Raw genomic sequence first — 18,414 nt, forward strand, 5'->3', positions numbered from 1 at the left:
TAAAATTGCATAATTACTAGAAGAGCCTGTTAACTCATTTGCACAAGAAAGAAAGAAAGATTTTTTTTCAAAGTATTGGGAAAGTTCCCAAAACAGACAGAATAAATCACCCTGCATTCCGAGAAGTCTGCACTGATTTGGGTCAGTTCTATGTAGGTTCCTATCTAGTCTGTCAAGATCTCAAGCCTGATGGTGGGGGGACTGGGGTGGAACAGAAGGAACAGGGCAACGCCGGGACCTCTCTGGATTCTCTCCTCGTGAAGTGCAATTCAAGCCACGTTGAGGATGCTACTTCCTGCCAGAAAGGAAGAGCAAGCAACTTTTCCATTTGTCATCATTAACCTTCTATTAATCCTGACTTCATTTCAAACGCTTCTTCACCAGGCAGCAGCTGAACCGTATGGAAAAAGCTGGGGGAGGGGGGGTGATCTGAACTACTGATACACAAATGGAAGATTGGTGAGCCCACTACTGATTCATGCCACAAAGCACCCAGTACGCTATTATCTCCCCTCTCTACAGAACTCTACAGAATGTGGCATTTTAGCCCAGTTAGAAGGAGCCTGGCAAAATGCCCCTTGCCTGGGTAGGGCGGGGGTCTCTGAAGATGACTTGGTTATCTGAGAATCTCCCATTTGTTTTATTCCAGTAAATCGAAGACAGAACCCACCACTTCCAGATTCTACCCAATTCTTGCTACTATTATTCAAGCCAGAATGTCTCCCCACCAGGTCAGAAGGACACAGTGAAGGACCTTAACACCGCCACCCAACCGCCCTGACACTACATTGTGGAGATCACACACAATCATGACACAGATGCAGCCTTTTCACAATGTATTGATTGGTGGTTGCCAGCTTGACGCTCTCAAGCCTCGTCAGTACCCTGCACCGAGTCGGTTCCCCAGTCGCCTATTCCTGGCAGAGATGGAGAGAGAGACGAGGAAGGTAGCGGCCGCTCAAAGCTGTTGTATACCACACATGCAAAATGTTCTCTTTAAAATAATCAAATAACTGTGGAATCATAAAGGGGTCGAGGCAGCCGTTCGAGGTAACTCTGGTTCAGTGGTGCACGCTTTCTCTCTCGCCCTCTCATTCTCTCTCTCGGTCACTCCTGGAAAAGCCAAGCTTTGCTTTACGCTTACTTCTGTATCTGGAATATAAAGAGACGCAGGTTGATGTTCTTGGCTGCCAGCAATTTGTTACATTCCACAGAGTCTATGATGGGGAGCGGCACGTAGTCCGTTTCGTTGTTCTCGTTGGTAAAGACAAAGTGATAGATCACAGGGTTGATTTTCACGTCATCGTAAGGTCCTTTGAGCAGCAGGAACGAGCACTCCATGGGGGAGTTGATCTTGCTCTTGAGAATGAGCTGGAAGGAGAGAGTCCGCTTGCACGACAAGTTAGGGTTTCGTTCCGAGTCGTTAACTCGCGCCTTCAATACCCAGGTCTGGTTCAGCACCGTGAACCGCGGAGTCTCGTAGTAGAGGCGGGTGATGAAGTCATCTGTTCGGTAAGGACGGAACTGAACCTCTGCAAGAGAGCGAGAAGAAGGGGGTTGGGGGGGTGTGGAAGAAAGGAGACACACAGTTAAACCAGAGAAGTTGGCAGCAGGAAAAAACAAAGCTCAAGTTACCTGTAGCTACTGTGAGGGGCCTTCTTTGCCAGGACGTAAGGAGACAACAAGGGTGAGAGTAGCCATTCAGAGCTAGTTAGGGGGAGAAGCAACTTGGCTTCTTGGAGGGAAGGGGAGTAGGGAAGAGGAGAAAATGAGATAAAACATCAATGCATTTTAACACTTAAAAACCACTACACAGTTTCATCATTGCTTACGTTTGGGGGGGGGGAGCAGGGAGGGAGAGAATTGGCAGGGAAGCTCAACTGTGAACAATGCAACTACTGTTACTACAAAACTGTCTGCCTGGAGCCACACTGCCTGAAGGAACCCTGTGGGAGCGTCAGGAGTAACCAATCCAAAAATCACCACTCCAGGATGGGAGGCGTCTGGAAGCAAGAGGATTTCTGCTCCACGTTCGTTTATCGCAGGACACGGAAGGTGCTATCACCGAAGCATCTTCAAGTCTTCTGGTCTTGCCCTCCATTCTTTGCACGATGCTGCCCCACTGAATAAGGAGCATTTCCTCAAGAGGCCACCAGCAGCGGCTTGTGGGGCACAATCACATCACAGCTCTAAAATTCAGACTTTAGGTCTAAGGCCAGACCCTTTACAGCACCACACTGGAGTCCTCTTCAAGTACCCACTTAAGAATTCTTGGGCCACTGACAGGCAGTGAAACCAACTCATGCGCCATTCAGAATTGTAGGGGAAAGGCCGCTGGTTCCAGATTCGTTATGAGTGTCCATAACAACATACGGGTGCATAAAAACCAAGTCAGACAATGCAGTTCATGTAACACAGCACCTTTATTTTATTGGCATTAACAATACAGATCTGCAGATGGCACAGTTACGTATCACCACAATGCAAACCAAGAAACAGGGAGTGGGGTGGGTGAAGAAGAAAGCCTTCAGGTTTTCACACAGTGCAGAAAATCCTGGGGTTAGATACATGAAAGACAGAGAACAGTACACTGAATCATTGAAAGCTCTATCCAATTTAGCACAAGTCCAGTGTCAGTCTCTTAAAACCCTTCTCCAGCAGAGTCCACAGTGCAACGAAGTGCTGTGTTTTGTTCAAGTATATCAAGATTGTTGGCTCAGTGTTTTAAAAGTCTTTGGTGTACAAAACCCATGGAATCTCACAGAAACTCAGGGACAGGGAACCTCTGTGTACATTTTTGCATTCTTCAGTGTTTCCGGGGAACGGCAGCAACACCTGGACAAAGGAGGTGATGGAGTTATTCAAGCCACACAATCAGCCCGACTCAGCACTTTTGATCTCTCCGTGTCAAGCAGTGACAGCCTCTTTTCTAAAGCAGAGGAAGATCTCCACCCCTCTTCTCTCATGGGCAGAGGCTGCGCAGCGTTCAAGGACACTGGGCAGGTGAGCGCTACCCTCAGCAGCCAGCTCTCAACCTGTGCAGGTTGAACCCACCACCCTTGCCCTCAGCACTGCCATGCGGGCACTGCCTAGCTCTTCAGTAGAGCTGTTTCCTTGAGGTTCTCAGATCTGGCACCACCAGGGTGTCCAACTGAACTGTTTGCCACCCCCAATTCCGGCTGCTTTGCCCGGACAACCAGGAACTTCTCAGGAGGGAGGCATCTGGCCACCTTGCTCCACATCCCAAGTTCACCAGGACTCTTATTGTCGCTTTGCTTTTTCAAGCTCCAAGCACCTTTTCTAACTTAGCCAAGACAAGCAAAATCCTCTTTGCAGGTTGCAGCACTTCCTGGGGCAACAGAGAAAATCCACTACTTCGCAGGACTGGAGACAACAGGGTAAACTCATTCAGGTCCTCTCTGCAGGAAAGGTGAACATTTACAGCAAAACAAAGGAGGTTTCAGTATCTATTTTCCCACCCCCAATCAATAAACAGTGATTTTTCCACACATTATGCTGAACATGTTGCCAAGACTACTTCAGGAGTCATACCAACGGAGTCAGAGGCTTACCTGGAAAAGCAGTTTAGTTCTATCAGGATAAAATGACAGCTTCCTCCCTAACCTTGAAGATTTACCTTTATGGTTCCCCCACTTAAGAGGGAAAACACTTTGCTGCTAGGTCAAGAAAATCAGGAAAGGGCTCCACATCAGGAAAGGATGACAATGATTCAACCTCTTTGGAAAAGGGGTTGGATGGAAAACTCCCAAAGTTTTCAAAATATGTATAGCAACCACATGAACAACCAACTCTCTGAATAGTAATCAAAACTTAAGCTGGAAGGTGCAATAATACTTCATTTCACAAAGAATAGATTTCATGTAGAGTTTACAACCTAAGTAACATGGATATTAATACACCAAATTCCCAACCAAACTGGATGACTGACAAAGGGCAATCAATATTAAAACACTGTCCCGTCCCTGTCCCCCCGCCCACTGTCCCCAACCCCATACAAAGCAGCAGAACCAACACTGGTTTTAGGCCTTAGTCTGAGACCTGGCTCATCAGCCCCACAAATGCAACTACAACGCCTTACCTGGAGCTATGAAAGGTCCTTCTTCCACGCGACATCAATGCTGCACAGTGGAATAATCAGCAAAGAAGAATGCCAAAGAAGCAGTCAGTTCTGCTCAAGAAGATGGCCTCTGAGCGTGTGGCTCAGGGACCAGAAGCTGTGCACAGACTGTGCAGCTTGTGACACACACACACACCCGGTCACTTTTCTTCCCAGGCCCTCAGCATCATGTAAAACATTTCACACACACACACACACACACACACACACACAGGTTCACCCTTAAACCTGAACTCTCAAGTGGACAAGGAGGTTTCCTGGGGCAGACATTTTGTGCTGTAGCCCTGTCTGATCAGCAAAGTCTCGCTCTTCTGATCTAGAGGAACAGTTGCTGCATGTTTATTTAATGAAAACAAATTAATAAATGTTGCATAAGAGAAACACGACTATCAATAGACAAATGGCACTAATGCACCAAGGGGGGAAAAAGCAAGGAATAAGCAACCCAGCATCAATCACAAAAGCTCTTTTCATCCATAGCATGATCAAATCCCAGCAATTACCTGTATAGCCAATCTTCTCGAAGCTGAGCAGGCCAAATATGCTGTTGTACAGCTGCATCTCCTTTTTATGCGTTTGGTCCATTTCATCCAGAATCTCCATCAGCTCATTCCCCGTCTTTGTTGGGTGTGTGCACTCCGCCTCGTGTACGGTCAGCTCGTGGAAAGGGCCTTGCCAGGGGCACCCAATCCGCTTGTACTTGCACCGAGTAACTCTGCAGGCAGAAAGGAGGGCAAAACTCAAATGAGCAGCTGTTTCGAGTAGGATGCCAGGGCGGATGGAGGTGGGGTGGCACACTGCGCAGCAATGCTCGGGGCAAAAATCAGTCCCAAAAAGTGACACACAAAGAAAAGGACCCTGGAATTCCAACCCTTGATATGAAAGATTCACAAACTACCGGACCCCTTTCTCTCCCCCAGGACTGCTGCACTGACCACAGCTTCCCAGCACAGATGTTAATAACAGGTATCAGAACAGAAAAGCTGTGCCTTCATCGCCAGGATGGGGCTTGTTGATAGGACACGAATAAAATGTTACATCACTGAAGAACAAGACCAGACATTTTAAGTCATCTCATTACATTACCATTCCTCTTGCCCCCGTGGCCAAGGCAAGGCCACTGATCTTTATACCACCTGCTCTGGCACCCTAAATCATGGGCTGCCAGCCTTTTTGTACCTGTGGGTCCATTTCAAAACTTTGTCATAAACAAAGACATGCCTATTTACCCTGGCATTTGGCTTTTAATTGGGGCCCTCTGGTACGATGATACCCTAAACCTTGTATTGGCTTTCATCTTACAGTTGGGCAAGGTAGAAGTCATCCTTTTGGTGTTACTGAAGTATGAACACTTTTAATCTTTAATGTTCTTTAATCTTTTCGATCTTTTTTTTTGTATTCTGCATGCATTTATAACTGTAAGTTGCTTTGAGGCATTTTATGTAGTAAGCAACATAAATGCTCATCATCTTCATCACTACCCTACAGTTTTCTATGGAACTGTAAGATGGGTAGCGCGCGCGCACACACACACCCACACACCCCAAGAGTGTTCCTGCAAAAGATTTGTACAATACATATTAAGCACAGAACCCCAACTTCGCTGACGACTAGAGGGAGTGCCCCTTTTTCCTGTCGGCACCATTCCTGCCCATCCCATAACATCATAGCAAACTGCCTTGGGTTCAACAGCAACTCTTTGCTAAATGGCAAGAAGAACCCTTTACCTGTCCTGGCATTCTTCTTTCTGATGCCTCTCCAAAAGAGAGCGAGGAAACTGACGCATGCAGAAGCCACACTCCGACGGCAGCTCGCTCACTGCTTTCTCTACGGCAAGATTTCGGCAGCAGAGGCTCTTGCTGATCTCGCAGCGACAATTTGGGCAAGTGGCTTGCTCCTCTTTCAGCCGGGCATCTGCCAGCAGGTGGATGAAGCACCCAGCACACATTAAGTGACCGTTTGTACACTGCGAGAAAAAGGAAAACCAGAACTTCAGAGGTTTTCTAGAACTGCAGAAGATTCACTCAATCCCTGTGTTATGCTTGAGTTCTACGTAGCTTATGTCATTTATACTTCCATTCTTCCTTGCTTACATACTAATGCTACTAATACTACTAATAATAATTTATTATTTAAATCCCGCCCAGATGGCTGGGTTTCCTCAGCCACTCTGGGCGGCTCCCAATCAAATATTAAAAACACAATACAGCATTAAACATTAAAAACTTCACAGTGTGGTGTAGTGGTTAAGAGCAGTGGACTCGTAATCTGGTGAACCGGGTTCGCTTCCCTGCTCCTCCACATGCAGCTGCTGAGTGACCTTGGGCTAGTCACACTTCTCTGACGTCTCTCAGCCCCACTCACCTCACAGAGTGTTTGTTGTGGGGGAGGAAGGGAAAGGAGATTGTTAGCCACTTAGAGACTCCCTAGGGTAGTGATAAAGCGGGATATCAAATCCAAACTCTTCTTCTTCTCCTCTTCTAAACAGTTCCCCATTCAAAAAAAATTCAATTCTCTACACTTAAAAAAAATTTATTTGCTCAAGAAACCCCTTCATTGCATTCCTCACCTCTAGTGAGAAAAAGAGCAGGGACGGAAGTGACTTAGAATACAGTTCTCCTCTCTATGTAAGCAATCACGGCCCAAGGCCAGCATGCTTGCTTCAGACCCAGCCACTCTGCAAGCTCAAGGAGGTCAAATCATTAAGTGCTCCAGAGCAAGAACCTGAGAAGCATTCCTTTCAAACATGAAGGACCATGTTCTTAGCCCACCACACAACTCAGGGACCTGAAGGTGATTTTGTAAGCTGCAAATGAGGTGAGAAAGACTGTACAACACTGTCCAAAAATAGTTGTGCCTTCAAATCGGCCAAATACATTCAGGCTAGGCAAGCCTGCTGTCCTCAGGCAATCAGTCTCAACAGGTACAGTTTAATTAAAGTCACCAAACATACAGCTGGGAGTCATCTAGTCAAGTGCAGAACATTCGATAACAGAGGTGCCTCTTTTATCCACCTTCCTTAATTTCTTGCCAACTTAAAGAGTCCCATCTCAAGTCTGCTTATCCTCCCATTCATTCAGATACAGACCATCCTCAAAGAAGGAAAGTAATCTGCATAGACCACCCTGCACTTCAGCTGCAATCCAAAGACACACTTCTTTAGGATGAAACCCCAGTGAACACCGAGAGACTTATTTCTGAGTGAATGTGAACAGGACTGTGCTGTAAGATACCTACCTACAAGAGGTTCAGACAGTTCTAGAATAGGCTGTCACTCCCATCTATTGCTTACTACATACATATTTAGCAGTTTCCAATCTGAGCCTGATGAGTTTGTACACATGGATAAAATCCCACTACTCAGAATTTGAGGGCAGGTTTGCAAACCACTACTGTGAGTCTAGGCAATAATCTATTTAATGTGCCAGACTGATATACAATCTTTTCTTCCAAGGAGCTCCTTTTACTCAGTCACTATTTTATGCTATTTTCATATCACAGCAAGGCTAATGCACAAACATCACTATTACTTTTCTGCCCTAACGCAAAACCAGGTGAAGGATAACAACCAAAAGAACATCACTGAATCACCCCCTTATGGGGCTTTTAATAAACAAGGCTTTGGGCTTGGAAGCACAATTGTGCCCTGCATTTAACAGACCTGTCTTTCCAAGTCCTCATGAGGAGGAGGTGACAGGTGGCTCGGGAAACAAGAGCCTGGTTTTTCCCGTTTATTCTCACTCAAAACACCACATAACCCTAATTAGAGAAAAACACAGCAATTATACTTTAGCATCAACACAGGAAGTGGATGTCAGTAACAGCACCTACAAGCTAGGATGGTGGAGACCAAATGCTGGAATTACTGCTACCTGTAAATCTCAGCCAATAAAGAGTGGGGGGGGGGGATGAAAGGCCGTAGATCATCATTTCACTGCCTCTTTCACCAGTCTGTCTCATAAGTCACATACAAGGCTAAGTGTAAGTGCAGTTATATACGAATGCTGGACGGAAGAGACCAAAATTATTCAGCATCCGGCCAACTGCTTCTATCTTGGATTCCTTTAGCCTGCCTTCCTTCAGACTCATCGACGTCTGCTGTCACTTGTGGAGAGATATCAGGTGTGTGTGATGTCTTTTACATTACTAAAAAAAAATTAAATAAAAAGCAAACATACCTGAACTCTGCATTTTCCTCAGCCATACCTTGGGAGATATTTCTTACTCTTGGAATTTATATACACCACTTGATTGTAAGAAAACCTCTAAGGCATTGTTAAGTCTACAACTGCCCTCATCCCTGACTACTGGTGAGGCTGCCTGGGGATAATGCAAGTTGTAGACTGACATTTGGGGACTCAACACTGAAAAACACTGCTTTAGTCTGAGCAACTTCAGCAGGCATCTCTCTCTGGCTCAGTATCGTTGCTGGTCAATTTACAGGTCTCTTCTTCAAGCACAGATAGAAAATAAATAGCTTAGACCATGAAAGCATTGTAAACTCTGCCTGCCTACGGTCACTGCTAACCCTGAAGGCACCACGCAACAGCTCTGCTGGATGAGATTCCACTAATATACTCGCGACAGAAAAGATATATATCTTTTTGCCACCACCATAAAGGGAACCTCAAATGGGCTCTAGATTCAGTTAGCTCTCCATCATTGTCTCCCTAATGTTCTACAACTCCCAGAACAGAAACTTGATTTTTCTTTTCCTGTTAGGAATGGAGGGCCCCACCTGCCTCCTGTGCAAGGAGCCATTTCTCCTAAGTAGGTAACATCATAACAGAAAACATCCCAAAGCAGTAGCTCCGAACCAAGTGGTCTGTAGGCTGAAGTAAAATGAAGGCACAACACCTGCAGGACAAATACAAATAAATAACTCTGTGCAGAGGGGCTGAATATTCACAAAACCACGTTCCGCTCAATTTAAAGACCAATATGAATTCCCCTGACTGTATTGGCCAGGAATTCATCAAAGAGAGAGAAACTAGAGCAATAAGTCAAAATCCTGCTTGGCACAAAAATACGTATCGCCACACACTCTGCCTTAAACAGGAACACTGGTGTAGCAAAGATTTCACAAGTGACCTGTAAACAAAGCCTTTATGTATTTGCTAACTCCATTTCTACATTGCCAAATAGCAGGCACTCTCTGGGTGGTTCACAAAACAGGTTAATAATAATAATAATAATAATAATAATAATAATAATAATAATTTATTATTTGTACCCCGCCCATCTGGCTGGGTTTCCCCAGCCAATCTAGGCGGCTTCCACAGAGACCAAAAATACACTAATATGTCATACATTAAAATCTTCCCTGAACAGGGCTGCCTTAAGATGTCTTCTGAATGTCAAGTAGTTGTTTATCTCTTTGACATCTGGTGGGAGGGCGTTCCACAGGGCGGGCGCCACCACCGAGAAGGCCCTCTGCCTGGTTCTCTGTAGCTTTGCTTCTCGCAATGAGGGAACCGCCAGAAAGCCCTCAGGGCTGGACCTCAGCGTCTGGGCAGAACGATGGGGGTGGAGACGCTCCTTCAGGTATACTGGACCGAGGCCGTTTAGGGCTTTAAAGGTCAACACCAACACTTTGAATTGTGCTCGGAAATGTACTGGGAGCCCTTCCAGTTAAACAGTGGCCCCAAATGCTGTCAGTCTACAGCTCCCATCAGCATGGCCAATGATCAGGGATGATGGGAATGATAGTCCACCAATATATCAAGGGTCATGGGTTAGCCACCCAGTTTAGAACCATAAAATACAAGGATAAGACCATGTGAAAACAGCCATAGAATAAAGCCAAAGCAAAACCAACAGTATTGCAAAGATCTTTTTTAAAAAAGGCAACCCATTTTTAAAACTGACGGACTAAAAAGCTTGGGGAAATTAAGAAAGGTTTTCATCCGACAAAATCATCCAGAAAAGGGCCTCAGAAGACGATATTATGGTACACGTGGGCATATATGGGCGGAGGCTGGCACTCCTTGGCCACAACCTGTTTTTGACTTTAATACCAGCATTATGAAATGGGTCGAGGAACGGGCAGCCAATGCAGATGACAGAGCATAATATTAACCATCATGATGCCTATTTTGAACCAACTGAAACATCTCGAGGGTTTTTTAAAGGCAGCCGCACGCATGATGCATTGCAGTATTCCAAAACGGTGATGACAGAATGTGGATAATGGTGGCAACGCCGTTTCTATCAAGCTGATCTATCAACCACAGCCCTAAGACGATGAGAGAAGGCCACTTATGTATCCAGCAACAGTACAGTGGTACCTCTCGTTACGTACTTAATTCATTCTGGAGGTCCGTTCTTAACCTGAAAATGTTCTTAACCTGAAGCACCACTTTAGCTAATGGGGCCTCCAGCTGCCTGAGCACGATTTCTGTTTTCATCCTGAAGCAAAGTTCTTAACCTGAGGTATTATTTCTGGGTTAGCGGAGTCTGTAACCTGAAGCGTATGTAACCTGAAGCATATGTAATCCGAGGTACTACTGTACTAGGTCCAAGAGCACCCCCAAACTACAAACCTAATTCTTTAGAGCAGGGTTGGCTAATGACCCCATCGGCCTCCAGATGTTGCTGGGCTACAGTGTGGACTGAGTCTCCCGTTTACTGACCCTCATTCAGTATACTACATTAAGTTAGCAGGGTGGGCATGATGTCATTCACCCAAGGATTCTCAAAGAGGCATCTAGGCTAAGGTTACCAGATGTCCCCGTTTCATGGGGACAGTCCCCGGATTTACAAATCAGTCCACTGGAGTTGAAAAGTGTCCCCAGAGTCACTGAAAAAAATCTGGCAACCTTAATCTAGGCAATCATCAGACAACAGGTATGGGGTTTCTGGGGCAACAGCTACTAATGACAGAGTAAAGAAGGTCACGTATACTGCAGAGGCGCACAACCTCTCAACAGGATGAAGTCACCAGGGACAGCGTCACTAACAGAGCCAGGCAGGATCTGACATCACAGTATGGCTGGGGGAAAGCAGGGGCACACAATAGCCCTGTTTAGGCCACCCAGGTGAAGTCAGGGGTTTCAATGCGGAAACCCCGGGTTCAAACCTCACTCAGATGATTTCAACAAGTCACTATCCCTTGGCCCAACCCACCACATAGAGTGTCTAAAATGCCAGCTGTAGGCTACTTGGAGAAAGGGGAGGGAGGCAAGTAGCTTAAATAAATCTGTCTGAGAGCCCCTTGCCTTTAGCTGCTCCTCTTCATTTACTAATCAACTGCACGTGGGCCTAGAAAGAGATTGTGGCAGCTGGAAGACCTAGGTGTACAACAAACTGGGACAGGAAAATGGGGCATAAAACACACGCACTCCAAGCAAAGAAGGATAGATACATCATGCCAAGAATTGCACTGATCAAAGTAACATGTCAAGTTAAGGAGAGGCTGACTACATTCGTCTATCAAGACATATTCCCTTCAGACACTCATGCAAGGTTACAGATGCTTCCGGCAGCCTGGGAGACCTTTCAGTCACCTCCTGGAAGTTCCTCCTCTAAACCCTGAATCCATCTACCTGGCAGCAGAGCAGAGCACAAGAGCTGCAGCAGACAGGCAGAATTCCTAGAAACATTTCAGAGAAAAATGATGAATGCAATATGATCGTGAAACGCCCAGTCCTGACAAACTAACCTCTCAACAAGCCCACACAGCTGCCAAGGCCTATGCTTACTACTGTAGCAAACCCTGAGTTGGGGGAGGGAATAACTCAGTAGAAGTGCTTCTGCCATTTCCTAAGCTGAAGGCACTCAAGAAACCTCTCCCCTCTTTTTCTGAGTCTAGACAACATCTGTAGGCTCCTGCAGCATTTAGGCATATCTCTCAGCCTCAGTTCTGCTGCCTGCAAAATATGCCATTATCTGCATACTGTATTTCTATTTGCAACCACCTAGCTCTCAGGACTGCTTTGAATACAAAACAATCTTCCAAAGCATTTGCACATCATAGTATGAGTTATATAAATGGCACTTATTACACAATTCTTTCTGACACTGAGGCTCTTCGGGAAGGACACGTTTTCCTGAACACTCAAAGCATTCAAGGCTACCTACCAGCCAGGACTGCATCCTGCAACAAATCTGTTTACACTCTCAGGGCATAGCCCCTTCCTGTTTCTAAGCTGCTTCTTTTGAACTATGTTGCACAATTTGCATGGGAAGGAGCTTAGCAGCAAAACCCTCTTCCTCTCCTCAGCTCTGATGGCTCAACAATCTGGGCACTGGTCGTCAACTGGTGGGTCAGGACGCCCCACTGCTGCATTGCGACTTCTTCTAAGGTGGGAACACACAACAGCAACAGCAGCAGATACTGTAAATATATGGTAAACAAGCAGTTAATGAGAGACTTCCCTAAATGTATGGTTGGACTAAAGATGGGTCCTGGGTCTATACTGTGAAGTAGACAAGGGTTTCAGACCTTTTGCGTGAACTGTTACCACTGAGCTATGGCTCATCCCCAGTCTTCTCAAATGAAGCTGCAAGAATACATTCCTGGGCTTGGAGCAGCCACAGACAATTTTGAACTGACCTTTCCGGGAACCCTGCTTCCTTTTGTAACCTTTAACACAAGTAGTAGGCTTTCTTAAACGCCTTCCTCAGTACCAGCCGCCATCCTTTGCTGCTTAGGTTACAATCCCCCCAGCGTGCAAGAGAACACCAGATTTTACTTGCTTCCCCAACTGTATGGAAAATGTGGTATGGAAAAGAGTGGAAACAACTATTTACAGATCTATGACACTTAGTTCTGAGGCTCAAACCACAGAATGGCAAAACGAGGCAATTATTCTTAGTTTAGATAAAATATTTACACAAAGCCTTTACTAAAGTTGTAAACATCAAATAATTGAAAAAGAACCACCAGAACTAACAAAAAACCATAAAAGATGGACATCATAAATCAGGAGTAATAGGTCAGCGGGTCCTGGAACTTTTCCATAATTTATTATAATTATTTGTGTCCTGCCTTTCAGGATATTCGAAGGTGGCTTACAAACAACATCTAAATGCATAAACAAACAAACAAACAAACAAACAGAAAAATGACTAAAAATTCAAGACATAAGTCATAATCCTTCCCACACAGCGGTTGGTGATAGACAACCTTAGAAAGGAAGGCCAGTTAACTTTAGCAGGTGGCTGATGGTACATTGGACAGACTGGCTCCCGGCCTCTGTCCTTCCAAGAAGACAGCTGGTAGATCGGCTTTGAAAGTGCCACAACTTTGGCACCATGATCATAAACTTTAAGATTCAGCTTTTAGTCATCATTCTCCTGGCTTAACAGAGCTGGGATGGCAAGCAGAGTGTTTATTAGATCTCACCTAGCAGGGGTGTCTGTGCATGTGTTATGTGGGGAGAGACAGCCTTTGAAGGTCACGGATTTTCAAGATCAAGACCAGCACCTTGAACTGGGTCCAGAAACAAACTGACAACCAGTTACAACTGATGCAGAACAGGCTGACTATATGCACATCTCTCAGTATCTGAGACGAGCAACCGCATTCCGTATCGGCTGAAGCTTCTCAATTATCATGGAGCCTCATATGATTGCAACAACCACTGGACTCCAGACACAGATACTGTATTAACACAAAAGGCTTCCATTATTGTCACTGCCAGAGTTTAATTGCCTGTGTGCTTCTCCTCATCGCACTGCAACCAACAATGCTGCTTTTCTTCCCTGGGATCTGGAGCTTGTTTTCAAACTGGTTAAGCTAACACTCATCTTGCTCTTCCAAAAGCGAAATGCAATTCCTGCCCTGTGTTTCAGCAAGGAATTATGGAGATGGTACATCTGACATCTCTTTATTCTACAGTGAGGCAGCGAACACTGTGCGGATATTATTAGGGCGCCACCACCAAAGTGTAACATCACCAAGGCGATGACCTTTGCATTTAGGGACTTAACTAAGCCAAGTCACATGCTGCAAGTCACATGTTCCATGCTTCTGGTTCACACTTGGCTTCTTTTAGTGCGAGGCCTTGTTCTGCACCAATTAAGTGCAAACATTGTGCGGGGGGGGCAGGGGGGAGAACAGGAGGCTTTCATGCAGCTGAACAGCCAACAACAGAGGCACAACTGGACATAAGTCCATTTGATTGTTGATTTGTTTGCACAGATTGCCTGAAGAGTCCTCTGTGGCTTCTTTACGCTAAAATGTTTGCAGGAATTAAATGGAGCACAAAAATGGAGGGAAGCAGGTTCTGATAATGAAGGCGCTAAACAAGCGCTTAAGGGAAGAACTTTGCAAAACAGTTTCTTGGAAAGAGGGGAGAGGGTTTCTCCAAGCTTTGGTGGACACTGCAGAGCTCTTCATTACCAAAACAGAGAGGCAAAAAGCATCATCTGGTAGCAGTACCTGAATTTATGCATGGAGCTCAGGAAGCCCAGAGCATTCTCTTGGTCAGAACAGCAAGGCACATCTGTCAGCCAAAACAACACACCAGACTTCCGCCCCAGCAAGAGGATCTGGGACTTTTAACAATGTCCATACAACTTCTCTGGCCTCTCAACAACATCCCATAACTTCTTTGAAAATAAGTGCCAACGCTTAATTTTGTTGAGATGATTTTAGCACCTTGCAGCTAATTCTGAAAGTTTTGTGCATTTGTAAGGTGGGGGGAACTACTTGGAAGTTATGGTCTGGGTGTTCTCATTTAGGTACAGGAGGTGGGGACTTAGTCTGGCATATCTTTGGAAGTAGGTAGAAAGGAAGAGGAGAGGAGAGAAGAAGCAAGCCACAGTTTTAAAAGTGAAGATAGTAAGTATCTCTAATTCTGTAGAGAAAGACAAGCAGATCTTTCTCATACATATAGGAAAGTAGGAACCCAGGCCCTGTAATATTCATTCAACCTGTAGGCTAAATGAGGCTCTCTGAACCTTTCCCAATCTTCCCACCACTATCCCTTAATGTGTCTCTACTGCCTCTCTTATTCACTGGCTGGATCACCACCAACCTTACTGTATGCTTGTGAAACATGGACCACTTATAAACGCCATCTCCAACTCCTCGAAAGATTCCATCAACAGTGTCTCCAAAAAAATTTACACATCACTTGGGAAGACAGGCGAACTAATGCCAGTGTACTGGAAGAAGCAAAGATCACCAGTGTTGAAGCGACGATTCTTCAAACATCAACTTCGTTGGACTGGTCATGTTGTGTGGATGCCTGATTATTGTCTTCCAAAGCAACGACTCTATTCCGAACTTAAAAATGGAAAGCGTAATGCTGGTGGTCAACGAAAGAGGTTTAAAGGCTGTCTCAAGGCAAATCTAGAAAAATGTAGTATAAACACCAACAATTGGGAAAAACTTGCCTGCGAGCGCTCCAGTTGGAGAACAGCCTTTACCAAAGGTGTCATGGGCTTTGAAAACACTTGAACTCAGGATGCAAGGGAGAAAAGTGCTAAGAAGAAGGCACACTTGGCAAATCCACACCGTGATCAACTCCTGCCCGGAAACCAATGTCCCCACTGTGGAAGGAGGTGTGGATCCAGAATTGGCGTCTACAGTCACTTACGGACTCATTAAAACCGTGTTACTCAGCTACAAGTGATCGCCAGAGAGAAGAAAGATTCTGCCTCTCTTTTATAGCTATCAGGCTGCTCTCCTTCCAATACTCATGCACACATTCACTAGGTATAAAGATAGCAGAGAGGAATTCTCATCACATGCAAGCAAAGTATCTTAAGGAATCACAGCAGATGAGACTTGCAGAGCCAGTGGCGACAAGAAGAATCAACACACTGAGAAGTCCTATCCAGCACTTTGAACATTACCATAAAACAGAGTCAGGAGATGGTGGTTTCTTGAACCTGATTTCAGGGCAAAGGAGTCTCTGTGGATGAGTGGAGTTGTACAGTGGTTCACTCCTAGTTCACCATTTACATCCCAACAACTCTCACTCCTAGTTTACTACAGTGGTACCTCGGCTTAAGAACTCGGCTTAATTCGTTCTGGAGGTCCGTTCTTAACCTGAAACTGTTCTTAACCTGAGGTACCACTTTAGCTAATGGGGCCTCCCGCTGCGCCACCACCACACAATTTCTGTTCTCATCTTGAAGCAAAGTTCTTAACCCGAGGTAATATTTCTGGGTCAGCGGAGTCTGTAACCTGAAGCGTCTGTAACCCGAGGTACCACTGTGCTTACATCCCACCCTTCCTCCAAAACACAGGGGGAAGGGAAGCTCAGAGCAACAATTATGAGAAGAACAAGTTATACCACAGGTTGAAAGATCAGCAGCTAAACCTGCCACCCAAGAGGCTAAATTAATGAGTCAGGAGCAAGCAGCACACAGGAAGAGGTATGAGGTGACCCTGCCCAAACGCCGGATAAATGGAGATCTCAGACAAAGCAAAACAAGGTGGGCGTGTCTGATTGGTGGAACTAGAGAATTGTTTCCATTTTAGGGATTTCTCCAGCGTGGCTTACAGAAATACAGCATAATGGGTAGGGGGAAATGTATGTACGTTATCTGATGGACACTCACTCTGTGCAAGACGGTGGGAAGAACAATGCAAGAAAACACACCACAAGCACATCTCTCAGATTCAAGTGGTTACGGCCTCCCTACTTCTGTACTTACCTGCCATATTGGCTATTCCGCCCAGAATATGCACTGAAGGAGGGGCGGGGGGGGGGGGGGAGGAAGAGAAGGGGACTGATCCACACCACTATTTGACCAGTCAGGCAAGAATAATCAGCTTAAACTTAACTTAGGAGACAGCCCACCCTCATTATTAAGTGATGATCCTTAGAAAGCGCGGATTTAACATCATTTTTTTGTGGTTTTCTCTCCCCCTCCCCTATTTCAAGCATTTCCTTGCATTTCTCCCCTCATTTTGAAAAGCTCCTAACCCAACCCAAGGGCAGCGGAGACCACAAGTTTGAAATGAGCGAAATGAGATGGGCGGCTCAGGAGTCCCAACTGACATGGGCCAAAGCTCATGCATGCAAAAGGTCCCGGGTTCAAATCCCCATGGCAACTGCAGGTAAGGCTGGGAGAGTGTCCTTGCTGCCTGCCATGCGTTTCCCAACCAGCTGTTGGACTACATATCCCATCATCCCCGACCCCGGGTCCTGCTGGCTAGGGAGCTGTAGTCCAACAACCCCCGAGGTTGGGAAAAACGGGTGGAGACCCTACTGAGCCAGGTATGGGCTTGGCTCACGGCAAGGCTGCCTGCGTTCCTCTGCATTCCCGCTTACCTTCGCGTTCACACGAACACCTGCAGCCCAGGTAGCCCTTCCCTCCCCGGGGCAAAAGGTTCAGCGGGATGCAAGCCCCGTGCCTCCATTGCGGAGGGAGGGGAACCCGGCACGTGGGAAGGGGACCCGTACACGCGTGTACACGTGTAGGAGGAGGACTCGGGGCGCACCTGGTAGACGGAGGCCTTGGGCAGGTCGAGGCACACGGTGCAGCAGAGGACCGAGTAGAGGCGCTCCTCCAGCTTGACGCCGCCGCCGCCGCCTCCCTCGGCTCCGCCCGGCAGCTTCAGCCGCTTCTTGGGCGGCGCGTCGGAGTCGCGGTCGCCGCCGGGCTCGGGCTGCCGGACAAGGCCGCCGCCGCCGCCGCCTCCCCCCGCGCCCGCCCCGCCAGCCCCGAGCGGCGGCCCCGGCTCCTCGGCGCCCCCCGGGCCAGGCCCCGCCGCCTCCCCCAGCGCCAGAGGACCCCCGGCGCCCGCCGCCACCGCCCCGCCGCCGCCGGGCTCGCGCTCGTCTGGCCCCGACATGGCGCTCTGGCTCGGCCGCGGCTGCTCAGCCCGCCGTCCCCAGGCCCGCCTCGGCCGCCTCAGACGCCGCCATCTTGCTGGGGCCGCTCCGCTCCTTCTTCCCCCCGCCCGGCTCCTCCGCCCGCCCCCTCGCCCGCGCGCCCGGCCAATCAGAGCCACGGGGCGTCGCGACCCGCCGCCCGTCAATGGCGCGACGTAGGCGGGCGACGAGACGGGCAGCCTCTCCCGCCCAATCCCGTGCCGGCTCTCCTCAGAGACGGGACAAGGCTCCGGGAACGCCCCTCCGAAGCAGCCAATCGCCCCTCGCGGAGGGCGGGGCTACGCGCCGCTGGGGCAGCACAAAAGACCAACTCGCCCCAGCGACGTCGGACTCGCTTTCCCAGAAGCCTCCGCCGGGGTGGCCAACGGCCAGGGAAAGCGGGAGTTGTAGTCCTCCGGCGTCGTGAGGCCCGCAGCCTTTCCCCAACCAGCGACTCCTGTCAGGCCCACCTCGCGCTGCAGGGGCTGATGGGAGTTGTAG

General features: G+C 47.4%; 1 protein-coding gene across 1 annotated transcript; it reads right to left on the reverse strand.

Annotated features, from left to right (window-relative positions):
• Window positions 1–823: 823 nt before the first annotated feature.
• Window positions 824–17,982, reverse strand: ZFTRAF1 (zinc finger TRAF-type containing 1). The gene is made up of 4 exons (XM_082235795.1): window positions 17,541–17,982; window positions 5,866–6,104; window positions 4,642–4,853; window positions 824–1,532 (listed from the first exon to the last, which is right to left on the reverse strand). The coding sequence occupies exons 1-4, from the start codon at window positions 17,892–17,894 to the stop codon at window positions 1,141–1,143; spliced, it is 1,197 nt and encodes a 398-aa protein (XP_082091921.1). The 5' UTR covers window positions 17,895–17,982; the 3' UTR covers window positions 824–1,140.
• Between the last annotated feature and the right edge of the window lie 432 nt (window positions 17,983–18,414).

This window comes from Podarcis vaucheri (genome assembly GCF_965113315.1).
Source record: "Podarcis vaucheri genome assembly, chromosome: 8".
NCBI lineage: Eukaryota > Metazoa > Chordata > Lepidosauria > Squamata > Lacertidae > Podarcis > Podarcis vaucheri.

Coding starts and splice junctions, on each gene's coding strand:
- ZFTRAF1 (XM_082235795.1), bottom strand. CDS start 17,894: ATGTCGGGGCCAGACGAGCGCGAGCCCGGCGGCGGCGGGGCGGTGGCG. Junction 6,105..17,540: donor CCAAGGCCTCCGTCTACCAG/GTGCGCCCCGAG, acceptor TTTTTCTCGCAG/TGTACAAACGGTCACTTAAT. Junction 1,533..4,641: donor CGAGAAGATTGGCTATACAG/GTAATTGCTGGG, acceptor GCTCTCTTGCAG/AGGTTCAGTTCCGTCCTTAC.